At 42.7% G+C, this 16,573-nt stretch overlaps 1 protein-coding gene across 1 annotated transcript in view; it reads right to left on the minus strand.

The window, feature by feature from the left end:
• pgm5 (phosphoglucomutase 5) overlaps positions 1-16,573 on the minus strand; it is a 147,988-nt gene that overhangs the window by 92,496 nt on the left and 38,919 nt on the right. The window contains exons 2-3 of the mRNA XM_078530029.1: positions 16,382-16,544; positions 12,439-12,585 (exon numbers count right to left, since the gene is read on the minus strand). Coding sequence (XP_078386155.1) covers positions 12,439-12,585; positions 16,382-16,544 — 310 coding nt within the window. The remainder of the gene's footprint in view (positions 1-12,438; positions 12,586-16,381; positions 16,545-16,573) is intronic.

Here is a 16,573-nt window from a genome sequence, read left to right on the forward strand (position 1 = left end):
CTCTGTTGGTCTTTGTAGGTTTCCCAATCCCCTGGTTTCCCACTGCTCTTCGCCGCATTGTATGCTTTCTCTTTAGCTTTTATGCTGACCCTGCCTTCCCTTGTCAGCCATGGTTGCCTCGTCCTCCCTTTAGTATGCTTCTTCTTCCTAGGGATGAATTTTTACTGTGTCTCCCAAATTACTCCCAGGAATTCCTGCTATTGCTGTTCCACTGTCTTTCCTGCTAGGCTCATCTCCCAGTCAATTCTGGCCAGCTCCTCCCTCATGCCTCTGTAGTTGCCTTTATTCAACTATAATACTGTTACATCTGATTCCAGCTTTTTCCTCTCAAATTGCAGGGTAAATTCTATCATATTATGGTCACTCCCTCCTAAGGGTTCCTTCACCTTAAGCTCCCTTATCAAATCTGCCTCATTACACATCACTAAATCTAGAATTGCCTGTTCCCTAGTGGGCTCCACCACAAGCTGCTCCAAAAAGCCATCTCGTAGACATCCCACAAATTCCTTTTCTTGGTATCCACTATCAACCTGATTTTCCCAGTCTACCTGCATATTGAAATCCCCCCTGATGACTGTAACCTTGCCTTTCTTACACACCTTTTCTATCTCTTATTTTTATGTTAAACCAATTTTCAACTATATTAGTGAACCTGCACCAGGTTACCACTCTTAAATACATTAAGGAATACGTTTTAATGGAGGAAAAAAAAGAAGAAATAATTCTAAAAACAGAAAGTGCTGGAAAAACCAGCAGGTCTGGCAGCATCTGTAGTTAGAGAAACTGAGTTAACATTTTGAGTCCAATATGACTTTCCTTCGCAACTGAAGGCAGGTATAAATAAATAGAAATCAATAGAAATAATTGTTTTATTATTCCGCCTTATTGTGCTGGTTCACAAATTACATTTGTGATTTTTAGAGCAAACATGAAGCCTAACACTGGCCAATGCTCTTTCAAGTGCGTTTTGGGCGCAAGCTCCTGATTGCATCAAAAATGGAAACTCTAAGCCCCTCCAACAGCAATTTTTCAGCCATGCCTTTGGTACCAAACATATCAAAGAATGAAAACTGAAATTATTTTGAAAACTGTGTGTCTTCTGCATTGGGTGTATACAATAAATATTCCAAGGCAAATTAAAGCGGAGGGAATTCTCTGGAGAACTAGCTGTGTATGTAATTGGTGGAGAGACACATGCTTCTTCTCAGCAAGGCTTCCACAGCACCTTCCAAACTCACAAATTCTACCACCTAGAATTAAAAATACAGCAGACACATGGGAACACCACCACCTGGGAGTTCCCCTCCAAGTCACTCACCATCCTGACTTGCAAATATATCGGCCGTTCCTTCACTGTCGCTGGGTCAAAATCCTGGAACTCCCTCCCTAACAGCACTGTGGGTGTACCTACACCACATGGACTGCAGCAGTTCAAGAAGGCAGCTCACCACCACCTTCTCGAGGACAATTAGGGATGGGCAATAAATGCTGGCCCAGCCAACATTGCCCGCCAGGGAAAAAAAAATTAAAGTAGGAGGTTGTACGAAACAACAGGAAGTGGTTAAGGTAAAAAGCTTAGATGCTCTCGGTTAAGTACGTGAGGGAAAAGGGAATTGAAAGACATGCTGAAAGGGTAAGATGAGATTGGTGGAATGGGAGAAAAGTCATGTGGAATATAAACAACAGCAAAGAATAGTTGGGCTGAATGGCCTTTTTCTGTGATGCATATTCTATGTAATACCATGCAAGCCAATGATATGAAACTACGATAACATTAAAGCTACCTTCAACCAATTCCAGATGCTGTACTCTTGCCTGACATGCTAATTGGTGTTAGGCTTTGCTGGATGGACAGTGGGTGATGCACTTAGATTGGAAGCAGCTGAATCCAACACCTGTGCAGCCTCAATCATACCATCGCAAGTATACAGGTCACAGGTCAGCCAAAATTTCTAGTCAGTTATTTCTACAATTATTTATTTCTTTACTAAGGTTGCTGCTGCCAGGTTTACAAGTGAGGCTTTCTCTGCATCTGCCTCAGCACTTAAACAAACTTATAAGATTGCTAACAGCTCCGCTGCAGTATTGATGACAACTCTCGGAGCAGCTTTCTTTGTAAACCTTTGCTTGTTATTTGGCAAATTGAGAACCTAGCAAAGTAGATACGTTATAGTGTCATTATGGCATAGAAGGAGGACATTCAGCCCATCAAATCTGTGTCAGCTTGAAGATATTAAACTCGAAAGGGAGCACAGTACAAGGCTATTGTGCTGATCAAACCAATTTTTTTGTATTCATTCATGGGGTGCGGGTGTTGCTGGCTAGGCCAGCATTTATTGCCCATTCCTAACTGCCCTTGTTCAGTGGGCATAGTCGACTACGTTTGCTGTGGGTCTGGAGTCACACGTAGGCCAGACCAGGTAAGGACAGCAGATTTCCTTCCCTAAAGTGCATTAGTGAACCAGATAGGTTTTACAATTGGCAATGGTTTCATGGTCATCATTGGACTTATTGGGTTCAAATTTCACCATCTGCCGTGGTGGGATTTGAAACCAGGTTCCCAGAGCATCACCTGGGGTCTCTGGGATGCTAGTCCAGTGACAATACCACCATGTCACTGCCTCCCCAACTAGGTATCAATCATGGTTCAGTGGCAATGCTCTCACCTCCAGGTAATGAAGGTCACACGGCTTAAGGTCCACTCCAGCAACTTAAGCACAAAATCTAAGCTAATGCCCTGGTGCAGCACTGGGGGAGTGCTGCACTGTCAGAGGTCTGTCTTTCAGTTGGGTTGACAAACCAAGACCCTGCCTGCCTTCTCAGGTGAACATAAAAGGTCCTATGGCCACTATTTTGAAGCAGTGAAATTGAATAAAATTCCATACCGAGTCATGTAAGGAGATATTAAAAAAAGGGACCACCAATAGCTTGGCTAAAGGGGTAGGTTTTAAGGAGTTTAAGTATAGGCAAATGGAGGAGGTAGAAAGATTTAGGGGAGGAATCCTAGATCTTGAAGTCAAGACAGCTGAAAGCATTGCTGCTAACGGTGGGATGAAGGAAATTAGTAACAGGCAAGAGGCTGGAATTGAGGGTAGGACTGAGGTCACAAGGGGTTGTGGGCCTGGAGGAGGTTACAGGGGTCAGGATGACAGATTGGGGTAGGTTAGTTCTGCTGTTGAGAGGCGTGGAACATCAGTAGCCCTTTTCCAACACCATGGCAAACGTCCTCTCATCAATATCAGAAATGTTAGTGCAAGACCTCAGATCAAATTAATGGGGCAATCAGGGGAAAAAAAGGTTACAAGATCTGGAAGAGAAATGAAAGAATAAAGGTGGAGGAGAAACAGACAGGAAGGGGAAAATGGACGACAGGATGAGGAAAATAGAGAAAATAAAAGACAGAGAAAAGAGAAGAAAAGAGGCAGGATGGGGAAAATAGAGAGAAAAATGAAAAAGACATAGCAGAAAGAATATTATTAAATTTAAAAATTCCCACAGATACATATCTCCAAACCTTCAGGGAGGATTAAGATTTCTCTTAGAAATTAATCTCAATTCAGATGAGATTGGATAGCTCTCAACAGCTTATATTTTTCTTAACCCCTCAATACTTTTGGAAGTTATAGCTTCAAATGGATTGGGTTTCCAGAAAATGCAACACTTTGAGATCAGCCTTGTAGCAAGTTTCAGTACATCTGCTCCACAAGATGCAGAAATGACCCCCAGTGAAAGACAGGTATTTCAGGAATTGTCTGTTATGATGCAGGTTGATTCACACGAGTGCATTTGGGTTGATTCTCCATCCCTTGAGTAGAGGCAGTCACTGGTTCCAATCAGCAGCAGGATTTGATTGAAATCTGCCACTGACGGGCATGTCAGTGGCCAATTGACTGCAGCTGTCTCATGTCACGTCCACTCAGCACTGTCTCAAGGAAGTACGGACCAAGTGGGAGTCAGAGGTATGTGACCTTTCAACCCTCAGGAGCCACTTGCAATCTCCTGCCAGTGTAACAGCTGGGTGAAGATTGCTGAAACTTAGATCTGCTTCACTCAGTCTCACACACGCACAAACACAGGGGTGTTTTTCACTCCCTTCAACTGGCATTAACTGAGGGGCAGTGACCTCAGAACGGGGCCGTTAGTCTCACTGTCCAATTAACACCAGTGATTGGTCTGCCACTCTTTTGAAAGGGTCCCACAGGTGCCTAAAGCACAATCTGTTTCAGGCAAGAGGCCCCTTTTATTATGGAAACCGGGGTCCTTTGATACAAATAGGATTACATTTTACATTGTAAAAGACCAGAGCTTTGGATATGCTCACAGGGATCAGTTCAACAGATGATAGAAGAGACATTTACTTAGAAATAGGAGGCTTGTGACCCATCATCCCTGTTCCAACATTCAATTTGATCTGTATCTTAGCTTCATCTACCCGCCTTGGTTCCGAATCCCTTAATACCCTTGCCTATCAAAAATCCATCAATCTCAGTTTTGAAATTTTCTATTGACTCCCAGCCTCAACAGCTTTTTGGGGGAGAGAGTTCCATATTTCCACTCCCCTTTGTGTGAAGAAACGCTTCCTGACATCACCCCGGAACAGCCTAGCTCTAAGCTTAAGGTTCTGCCCCTTTGTTCTGGACTCCCCCAACCAGAGAAAATCATTCTTCTCCATTTACCCTACCAACTCCTCTAATGATCTTAAATACCGCATTTCAATCACTCCTCAGTCTTCTATCCTTGGGGGAATACAAGCCTCGAATGTGCAGCCTGTCCTCACAAGTTAACTAACGTAACTTATCCCTGTCAGTCATGTTTTAATTTAATCAACCAGTGGGGAGTGAGGGAGCTCACGAAAATAATTTTGTCTTCATGTGCCCCGGGGCACCCGCCGTCTGCTATCACACTACCCACCTCGCCACCCCACCCCAATCCTCCTTGCTGGGGGCAGCTCTCGTCTCAGTTCCCAGAGGGTGATTTGATGAGCTGTGGATTGGTAAACCTTGCAGTTCACTTGGTGAATGTGAATAAGGACCGGAACCTCAAAATCACAGTTCAGTTGGGGGAGGGGGGCAGTGGCGAGTCAGCAGGTAACAAAGAAAGAACTTGCATTTATAAAACACCTTTCACAACCTCAGGACATCCCAAAGTGCTTTACATCCAATGAAGTACTTTTTGAAGTTAATCGCTGTAATGCAGAAATGCAGCAGACAGTTTGCACATAGCGAGCTCCCACAAACTGCAATGCAACGATGACAAGGTAATCTGTTTTTGTGATGTTGATTGAGAGATAAATATTGGCCAGGACACCGGAAAGAACGCCCCTGCTCTTCTTCAAAATAGTGTCACAGGATCTTTTACATTTGCTTGAGAGGGAAGATGGGGCTTCAGTTTAATGTCTCATACATGACAGATGCAATGTAATGTGGATAAGTGTGAAGTTATCCACTTTGGTCAGAAAAAACAGAATGGCAGAGTATTATTTAAATGGTGATGGATTGGGAAATGTTGATGTACAAAGGGTGTCCTTGTACACCAGTCACTGAAAGCAAGCATGCAGGTGCAGCAAGCAGTTAAGAAGGCAAATGGTATGTTGGCCTTCATTGCGAGAGGACTTGAGTATAGGGGCAAGGATGTCTTACTGCAGCTGTACAGGGCCACACCTGGAGTATTGTGTGTGGTTTTGGCCTCCTTACCTGAGAAAGGATATACTTGCCATAGAGGGAGTGCAGCAAAGATTCACCAGACTGATTCCTGGGATGGCGGGATTGTCGTATGAGAGATTGGGTCAACTAGGCCTGTATTCACTGGAGTTGTGAAGAATGAGAGGGGAGCTCATTGAGATATATAAAATTCTGACAGGGCTGGACAGGACTGATGCAGGGAGGATGTTTCCTCTGGCTGTGGGGTCTAGAACTGTGGAATTCTCTACCACAGAAGGCTGTGGAGGCCAAGTCACTGAATTTACTGAAGAAGGAAATAGGCAGATTTCTAGACACTAAAGGTGTCAAGGGGTGTGGGGAGAGAGCGGGAGTATGGCATTGACATTGAGGATCAGCCATGATCATATTGGATGGGGGAGCAGGTTCGAAGGGCCGAATGACCTACTCCTGCTCCTATTTTCTATGTTTCTGTATAAAAGAGAGCACCAGGATAGTGTAGTACTCCCTCAGTGTCAACCTGGAGTTTGTGCTCAAGTCCCTGCAGTGAGACTTAAACCCAAAATCTGACTCAGAGGTGAGATACTCAGATAGTGAGCTATCCACTGAGACATTGCTGACAAATGGGCAATCGTTGTGATCAGTTCTAAACTTAATCTTTGAATCCAAATCAATTTGGATTGAATAACCTACCTTCAGAATTTTGTACTATTTAAAACAGTTTAGCTCGACCCTCCCTTTAAAGAAAAATGCCATCACATACGCATGGTTGCTGCTTATTAATCCACCCTGCACTTGCACTCCACTGGCAATAACAGGGTTAAAGTCTACATGTCTCTATGTCCCACATCTTGGCAACAGTTGGGACAAAGTTACCAACAACTTTTCAAGTTTATTGCCGTAAATTAAGTTAATCAAAATGTTTTTTGTCAAAGTAAATTGGGGAAATGATAGGTGAGGAAACTTTGTCCATAGCATGTTGTGAATTTAAGATTCAGCAAAGTACTGGCCAGCTTATTCAACCACAGAGAAATACTGGGGCCAGGATCTTGTGGAGGTGACAGGGGGTCTTGTTAACTGGCTGGGGAGCCGGCGAGACCCCGGCACTGTCTCTTTTCGAGAAGCCCCGCTACATTTTGGGTCAATCGAGTATTTGACTGGGCAACTCTGCCCACGAGATCAAGGACCCGCCAAGAGCTGCTGGCCAATCAGAGGCCAACAGCCCTTCTGTACTCAGCAGCGTCACCGGGGAGGTGGTGGCTGCTGCCGGAACTACACCCACTCAAGGCCTCAGATAGAGAAGGGACTCAGGCACAGGTGAGTGATAGCAGGAGTGCGGATTGTGGGGTGGGGAGGTGGGGTGAGTGGGGAAGGGGGCTTGGCAGCGAGGGGAGGGGTTTGGCTCACCTTAGAGCCACTGGCGGCGATGCAGGAAGGCCATCCATAGGCCTTCTGCCACGGACTTAATCAGGGTAGAGGTGGGAGAGGGGTGGGGTTCCCACCTGGCACCTCCCCGTCTGATTGAATGCCCCCCACCAACCCCACCAACCACCAGGAGAGGGCAAAAGATCAAAAGATTCCACCTTGGGCTGCGGAGTTTTGAATTAAATGGGATGGATTCCATATCAAAATCCTGGAGCTCCCTCCCTGGCACCACATGCACTGCAGAAGGCAGCTCACCATCACCTACTCATGGGCAATTAGGGATGGGCAATATTTGCTGACCTTGCCAGCGATGCTCATACCCCATGAACCGATAACAAAGGGGATTATAAACTTTGCCTGACAGCAAAACTGATGTGTCGAGATTTACTGCTCCTTATACAAACTGCCCGATCTTTATTTTAAGTTCAAAGTCTAGCCACAATAGGAAACACATCTCAAAGTTACCACCAATTTAAACATTATGAGAAATGTGTTGCTTTTTCAAGTCCAGTTTAGAAAAAGACACACAAGAATTTGAAGGTGTTAGTGATTATGAAAACAAATTCTGAAATCAATTCAAATAGCAACTATAAATGTTCAATGAAGCAAACTTCATTTTGATTCAAAATTCAAACTTGAATTTGAAAATAGCAGTGATCACGGCAATATCAGCAACGAAATTAGCCCTCACCAGTGGTTTTGAAGCAGGGAGTCCTCCCCAGTTTCCCAAGCCATGACCTATCCTCAAGATACATCAGTGAAAGGTATTGTCCAGCCATTATAACATGGCTGTTTGTGGGATCTTGCTGCGTGCTTCACTTGAACTGTGCTGGGACCAGTGTCCTGGCGAATCGAATAGCTAGGGCTGTAGAGAGGGCTTTATACTAAATAAAGTGCGGGAGGGTTATGGAGAGGGGATACGTAGGCATAAAAAGCAAAAGGATATGGCAGCATTGCAGGGCAGCTATTCAGGTAATGATACCCAGAGTGTGACAGGAAGGGTCAGAGTGTACAAACATTAAAAAAAACAGCAGCAAATAGGGTCAAAGGAGGTGGGGGGTGGGGGGGGGGGGGGGGGGGGGGCGGGATGATGGTAAAAAGGCAAAATTAATGGCTCTTTACTTAAACGCACACAGTATTCAGAGCAAAATAAATGAATTAACGGCACAAATAGAGGTTAATGGGTATGATCTTATAGTCATTGTGGAGACATGGTTACAAGGAGACCAAAGCTGGGAACTAAATATTCAGGGGTATGTGGTCTTTTGAAAGGACAGGCAGGAAGGAAAGGGTGGTGGGGTAGCTTTGTTAGGACGGGGTGGAATAAGTATGATAGCAAGAAATGATCTTGGATCAGAGGATGTAGAATCCATATGGGTGGAGGTAAGAAATAACAAGGGGAAGAAGATACTGGTGGGAGTGGTCTATAGGGCCCCTAACAGTAGCTTTCCTGTAGGACAGAGAATAAATCAGGAGATAATGAGGGCATGTAAAAAAGGCAGTACATTAATCATGGGTGACTTTAATCTTCATGTAGATTGGGAAAATCAAATTAGCAGAGGTAGCCACGAGCAAGGATTCATAGAGTATATTCAGGACAGTTTCCTAGAACAATATGTTATGGATCCAACCATGGATCAGGCTATTTTGGATCTGGTAATATATAATGAGGCAGGTTTAATAAATGATCTCAGAGTAAAAGATTCCCTAGGAAACAGTGACCATAACATGGTAGAATTTAGCATTCAGTTTTAGAGTTAGAAACTTGGGTCAGAAACAACTGTGTTAAACTTAAGTAAGGATAACTACAAAGGAATGAGGGCAGAGTTGGCTGGAGTGGACTGGGAAAGGAATTTAGCAGAAAAGACGGTTGATGAACAAAGGCAGGTGTTTAAGAAAATAGTTCAAGACTCACAACAAAGATATATCCCAATGAGGAAGAAGGATATTAGGAAGGGAGTAAACCAACCATGGAAGTTAAGGATAGTATCAAATTGAAAGAAAAAACTTGCAATATGGCAAAGATTAGTGGTAAGCCAGAGGATTGGGAAAGTTTTAAAAACCAACATCAGATGACCAAAAAACAATAAAGAGGAAGAAAATAAACATAGAGGGTAAACTAGCAAGTAATATAAAAATAGACAATAAGAACTTCTTTAAATATATGAAAAGGAAGAGAGAGGCCAAGGTGAACATAAGCCCCTTATACCCGAGGTCAACCTAGTGAACCTTCTCTGGACTGCCTCCAATGCCTTATATCTTTCCTTAGATAACGGGATCAAAATTGTTCACAGTATCCTAGGTGTGGTCTAACTAGTGCCTTGTATAGTTTTAGCAAGACTTCCCTATTTTTACACTCCATTCCCTTTGAAATAAAAACCAACATTCTATTTGTCTTCCCTATTACCTGCTGAACTTGTATGTTAGCTTTTTGTGATTCATGCACGAGGACCCCCAAATCCCTCTGTGCTGCAGCTTTCTTCAGTCTTTCTCCATTTAAATAATATTCAGCTCCTCTATTCTTCCTACCAAAGTATATAACCTCACATTTTCCCACATTATATTCCATTGCCAAGTTTTTGCCCACTCACTTAACCTGTCTATATCTCTTTGTAGACTCGGTGTGTCATCCTCACCGCTTGTCTTCCCACCTATTTTTGTGTCATCGCACACTTGGTGATAGTACATTCATTTCCCTCATCCAAGTCATTAATATATATTGTAAATAACTGTGGCCCCAGCACTGATCCCTGTGACACTGCACTTGTTACAGATTGCCATCCTGAAAATGCCCCTCTTATCCCAACTCTCTGTCTTCTATTAGTTAGCCAATCCTCTATCCATGTTAATATACTACCTCCAACACCATGGGCACTTATCTTTTTAAGTAGCCTTATTGAACGCCATTTGGAAATCCAACTATATTACATCAACTGGTTCCCCTTTATCTATCCTGCTTGTTACCTCCTCAAATAATTATAATAAATTTGTCAGGCATAGTTTCCCCTTCATGAAGCCATGCTGACTCTGCTTGATTATTTAATGCATTTCTAAATGCTCTGCTATTACATCCTTTATAATGGACTTTAACATTTTCCCAATGATGGATGTTAAGCTAACTGGCCTATAGTTACCTGTTTTTGTCTCCCTCCCTTTTTGAATAAGGGTGTTACATTGGCAGTTTTCCAATTCTCTGGGAGTTTCCCAGAATCTAAGGATTCTTGGAAGATTACCACCAGTGTAACCATTATCTCTGTAGCTATTTCCTTTAATATCCTAGGATGCAACCCATCAGGTTCAGGGGACTTATCGGCCTTTACCCCCATCAGTTTCCCTAATACTTTTCTCTAATGATAGTTATTGCATTCATTTCTTTCCCACCTTTTGCCCCTTGATTATTTAGTATTTTTGGAATGCTACTGGTGTCTTCTACCATGAAGACTGATGCAAAGTATTTATTCAACTCCTCTGCCATTTCCTGGTTCCCCATTATTATTTCCCCGGCCTTATACTTAATTTACTACAAAACACTTTGGGACACGCTGAGGTTGTGATAGGCACAATAGAAATGCAAGGCTTTCCCTCTGCTATTTGTATTAGAAATGTTTGCACTCCCTGTAATGGGAACAGGAAGTGGTGAAAACAATTTTTTTAAAGAGTTTGCTGAAAGCACCATATAAAAACAAGAACAAATACAACATTTCAAGGACTCGCTGGACAAAAGATGCAATATTTGGGACTCAAAGTGACAAACCCTCCAGGGGGTTCATGGCGCAACTGCTGGTATGTCTGGTTAAATCAGTTATTTACAGCTAGTGTCCTCATTGATGACTGGAAGATGTCAATATTCACATCATTCCATGAGGAGAGGATTATGGATAAGAAACAAAAACTGAAAATTCTGGAAAAACTCAGCAGGTGTGACAGCATCTGTGGAGAGAGAAACAGAGTTAATGTTTCGAGTCCGTTGAAGGAGAGTCATATGGACTTGGAACGTTAACTCGGTTTCTCTCTCCACAGATACTGTCAGGCCTACTGAGTTCTTCCAGCATTTTCTGGTTTTATTTCAGATTTCCAGCATCTGCAGTATTTTGCTTTTATATTATGGATAAGAACTTGTTGCACCCATTACCTCACACCCAAGATGCCAGAGAAGGTCATATCAGAGCAAGTGAAGGAATTTAATCTCCGTGTCGCTGAAAACATCACATTCAAGAAAAGAGAAAGTAAATAATTTACAACCCTAGGAACAGAAGATCAAACAAAGGCTTTCTGTATAAACAAGAAAAAGAAAAACATCCATTTATCTAGCACTTTTATATCCTCTGACATTCCAAAGCGTTTTACAGCCAAAGAAGCATTTTTGAAGTGTAGTCACTGTTGTAATGTAGGACACATGGTAGCCAATTCATGCATAGCAAGTTCCCACAAATGCCAATGCAATAGCTGCCAAGGTAATCTGTTTCAGAAATGTTGGATGAATATTGGCCCGGATAGTGCTGTGGCATCTTCAAGTAGCACTTTGGTTTAGTCTCATGTCCACCTGAATGTGTATACAAGGCCTCAGTTTAACGGTACATCTGAAAGATAGCACCTCTGACAATGCAGCACCCTCTCGCTGGGGGTGTTAACCTAGCTGTTTGTGGTCCAGTCTCCGGAGTGCGACTTGAACCCACAGCCTTCAGACTCAAAAGGCTAGTATTTTCCAGCCCCTCATGTCAGCAGGAGCTTCTAGTCCTACTGATGTGAACGGAAATTTCAATGGCTCGCCCGGCCCCGCTGTGGCGGATCCCACCATGGGGTGGGGGGGTGGGGGGGATGCTGGTAGATTCTGGCCAAAGATACAAGTGCTACCAACTGAGCCATGGTCAACAGCTAAAATCCTGAGCCAATTATTATAGAAAACTAACCTGAAAATGGCAACATGCAAGTCCTTCATAAAGCTTGTGCCTGGCAGACATTCCAAAGGACAACAATCTTTGGTGCCAAGGCTGCAGACAATCTGCTATTCCTGTCCCTCATCTTTAACTTTCCAAGCACACCTTGGCTCCCATTCAAGAATTTCTGACTGGAAAGATGTTATTTTGCTAAACCGTTATAACCTTTCAAACATTGAGATGGAAAAGGAAGACTCTATCCAACCCCCTGGAATCCCAAAGCTGCTCCAGTTCCCTTTTGAAATGAGGCAGGTTAGGAACGCTTGGTGAAATTCCTCTCACCAAGGTGACAGCTCAGACAAATTTAGAATTGAAATAAAAGTTAAAAAAAAACACTCATCAGGTCAGCATCTGCTGCATTTTGCTTTTGGATTCGAATTGGAGTTGATTGCAGAGTTATACACAATCCCACAAAATACCTCTGAAGGGTTTGAACTTGTTCTCCAGATCAAATTCTTGCCTGCCCAGTCGAGAAAGGTTTATTCTCATATCAGGACAGATGGCAAACTCTTCTATAGTTTTACTAATCTGGTAGATCTTCTCTGTCACTGACTCAGGAGCTGGACCTGCAAAAACAAAGGAAAGAGTACAAGTAGTTAAAAACTGAATGAATCTTAAAGGTAGAGACTTGAAATGAGAAAGGGAAGCAGCTCTGATCTATTTCTACAGATCATTCACTGGGTTTGTAGAACAAGGGCGAAAATTTAACTTTGTATAGTAACAAACATACTAACTCCTAAGGTGACATGGTCCTTCCTGCTCATTTTCAGACGAGAGGTTCTGAGCTTTCAAAGAACCGATGATTTTTATTTCAATGAGCTTCGCTTGATGAAGACCTTTGCGATCCTCCAATTCTGGCCTCTTGCGTATCCCCAATTTTAATCACTCCACCACTGGCGGATGTGGATTTAACCTCCCTAAGTATCTCCGCCTCTCCGCTGCCCCCTTTCCCTTGTAACCTATCTCCTTGACGAACCTGTCCTAATAGCTGCTGATGTGGCTTGATGTCACAGGACTTGTTTGATAGTGCTCCTGTCAAATGCCTTTGGGTGTTTTGCTGCATTAAAGGTGCTATATAAATGTAAGTTGCTATCAGAACTGGACTCTGAAACAAACTTTTTCTCGTTTCTGTCCAGTTAATTTTCTTGATTTCTTAACTGAGAAATTTAGTGAAATGGCAGTTGGCTGTTTTTTGCTGATTGGGCCTTTTTTTTACCAATCCCTTACTGTCCCTCTAGTGATTGGCTGGTCCAGTTAACACTGTAGCAATAGGGGAATCACATTATGAAAAGATGTGGATAAGCTCACAGGAGTTATATTTTTAAACTAAAGTTATCTGCAACAATAATTTTAGACAGTAATTTAGCTACATGGTAATAAAAGTAATAGTTTTCTGCATAAATAACAGCATTTAAAACAAATAAATGTCTTGAAAGATTAGCAATTGTTCAGTGATTTTCACCAACTCAGGATGTTCCAAAGCACCTTACAGCCAATGAAGTACTTTGAAAGTGTAGTCACTCTTGTAATGTAGGAAATGCAGCAGCCAATTTGCACACAGCAAGATCCCACAAAGGCAACATGATAATGACCAGATTATTTGTTTTAGTGATGTTAACTGAGGGTGAAATATTGGCCAGGACATTGGAAAGGAATCCTCTGCTTTTCTTCAAAATAGTGTCTGTCAGGATCTTTTATATCAACGTGAGAGGGCAGACGGGGTCCTGTTTTGATGTCTCATCTGAAAAACAGCAGTGCAGCACTCCCTCAGTACTGCACTAGACTTGTAACAAAACGTGCATTAATATAGCACCTTTAGCATGGTAAAATGTCACACAGGGTTTTACAGGAGTGATTATCAAACGAAATCTGACATCATGACAGATAAGAAGATATTATGACAGGTATCCAAAAGCTTGGTCAAAGGGGTAGGATTTAAGGAGTGTCTTAAAGGAGAAGAAAGAGGGAAAGAGGAGGGAATTCCAGAGCTTAACACCAAGGTAGCTGAAGGCATGGCTGCCAATGATAGAGCAATTAAAATCAGGGATGCACAAGGGAATTGAAGAAGTGAAGAGATCTCGGTTGTTGGTAGGGCTGTAAGAGATTACAGAGGTAGGGAGGGGCAAAACCATGAAGGAAGTTGAAAACAAGGGTGAGAATTTTAAAGTCGAAGAGTCGCCAGACTGGGAGCCAATGTAGATAAGCGAGCACACGGATCATATGTGTACGGGACTTAGGATCACAGAATGGTTATAGTACAGAAGGTGGCCATTCAGCCACTTGTGTCTGTGCCAGTTCTCTGCAAGAGCAACTCAACTAGCCCCACTCCCCTGCCTTTTTCCCATAACCCAGCAATTTTTTTCTCTTTAGATAGTTATCCAGATCCCCCCTTGAAAGCTCCGATTGACCCTGCCTCCACAACGCTCTCAGGCAATGCCTTCAACCTTCTAACCATACGCAGCATAAAAATATTTTTCCTCGTGCCACCTTTGGTTCCCTTACTGTTCACCTTAAATCAGTGTCATCTGGTTCTCAACCCTTTGGTCAATGGGAACAGCTTCTCTCTATCTTCCCTATCCAGGCCCCTCATGATTTTGAACATCTCAATCAAATCTCCTCTCAGCCTTCTCTAAAGAGAACAGCCCCATTTTCTCCAATCTATGCATATAACTGAAGTTCCTCATCCCTGGAACCATCTTCATAAAACCTTTCTGCACCCTCTCGAAAGCATTCCCATCCTTCCTAAATTGTGGTGCCCAGAATTGGACGCAATACTCCAGTTGAGACCGAATCAGTGTTTTATACAGGTTCACCATAACTTCCTTGATTTTGTACTCTATTTATAAAACCCAGGATTCCATATGCCTTATCTTTGTCATCTGCCCTGCTACCTTCAACAATTTGTGCACATATAAGCCCCAGGTCTCTCTGTTCCTGGCCCCTCCCCCACCGATTTCAGAATTGTACCCTTTATTTTACATTGTCTCTCTACGTTCGTCCTATCAAAATGTATCACCTCACATTTCTCTGCATCAAATTTCAAAAGCTACGTGTCCACCCACTCCACCATCCTGTCTACATCCCCTATCACTATCCTCCTCACAGTTCACAACTCTTCCAAGATTTGCGTCCTCTGTAAATTTTGCAATGGTCCCCGTGCACACCCAAGTCTAGGTCATTAATGCAGATCAACAAAAGAGGTGAGCCTGGTACTGACCCCTGGGGAACCCCTTCCTCCAGTCCGATAAGTAAAAGTTCACCAAAAAAATAGTCTCCCGCCACTCAGCCAACTTCATATACATGCTGTCACTATCCCCTTTATTCCACGAGCTTTTGTTAGGATATGGGCAGCAGAGTTTTGGATGAGCTGAAGTGCTGTGTTGTGTCAAAAGCAAAATACTGCGGATGCTGGAGACATGAAATAAAACAGAAAACGCTGGCAATACTCAGCAGGTCTGGCGACATCTGTAGAGAGAGAAACTGAGTTAATGCTTCAGGTCGATGACTTTTTGCAAGAATTGTGAAAAGTTAGAATTGTAATGTACTGTGTTGGTCTTTTAATCAATCATCAACTATCCTGTCCATCACTTTTTCACTGTAACGACCTGACAAACCCAGCAAGGTCTCCATTCTGAGGGATAATGTTGAAATTTGTTAAAAGTGCGTATAATGGAAATAAATTCATTAAATTTGTCATTTATAATAAGAATTGAGAGAAAGGTAATCTGGTGTAATATTCGCTTCAGGACAACATTAGCGAACCTCTGGACAGACATATTGGCTTCCATCTTAACCCTGGTGAATTCATTATCTGGCATTTGTGTAGGAAAAGACCTTCCTGTAAATGCAGTCCACACACACAGCAAATCCCGCAGTTGCATATTTAACAGGGCAGGATTTTCTTGTAGTGGGGGTCATTCCGTGATTCCAAACACTCAGCAGGGAAGCTGTGTGTGCTTGAAGGGAAAAGCTGAGCCAAAAATAAGGCTGAAACTCTGTAGCCCCTGTGCTTGCAAACAGAGCTCCCTGTGGGAATTTGGGAACATGGAATTATCCCAAGAGCATTTATTGATTTAAAAATTCATAGCAGTTTCTTAGCCACTTTATGATTCATGGTGATGTAAACCAATTAGGAAAAGATTTTTAGGAGCAGAGGAACATTAGAACAGGAGGTGGCCATTTAGCTACACAATTTTCATCTAATAACACTTCTATGAAGTGCCTTGGGACTTTTTTTTATTTAACAAGAAATGTTAAATTTTAAAACACGTGTTTTAAAAGATATTTCATCTGTTTCCATTCTAGTCCATATCTACATCTATCTCATTACACCATCTCCCAGCTGTATCTGATAAGACTCACCTCCATTGGCCACATTAAACTTCACTCCAAAATCGCCACCTGGGCCTCCAGGATTATGACTAGCTGTAAGAATGATTCCGCCAATGGCCTTTATCTTTCTGATGATGCAGGACACAGCTGGTGTGGACAGGATCCCATACTGACCAATCACCAATCGCCCAATCTGAACAACATAAAGACTGCATTTGAAAC

Source organism: Cetorhinus maximus, chromosome 2, assembly GCF_964194155.1.
Source record: "Cetorhinus maximus chromosome 2, sCetMax3.hap1.1, whole genome shotgun sequence".
NCBI classification, from domain to species: Eukaryota; Metazoa; Chordata; class Chondrichthyes; order Lamniformes; family Cetorhinidae; genus Cetorhinus; species Cetorhinus maximus.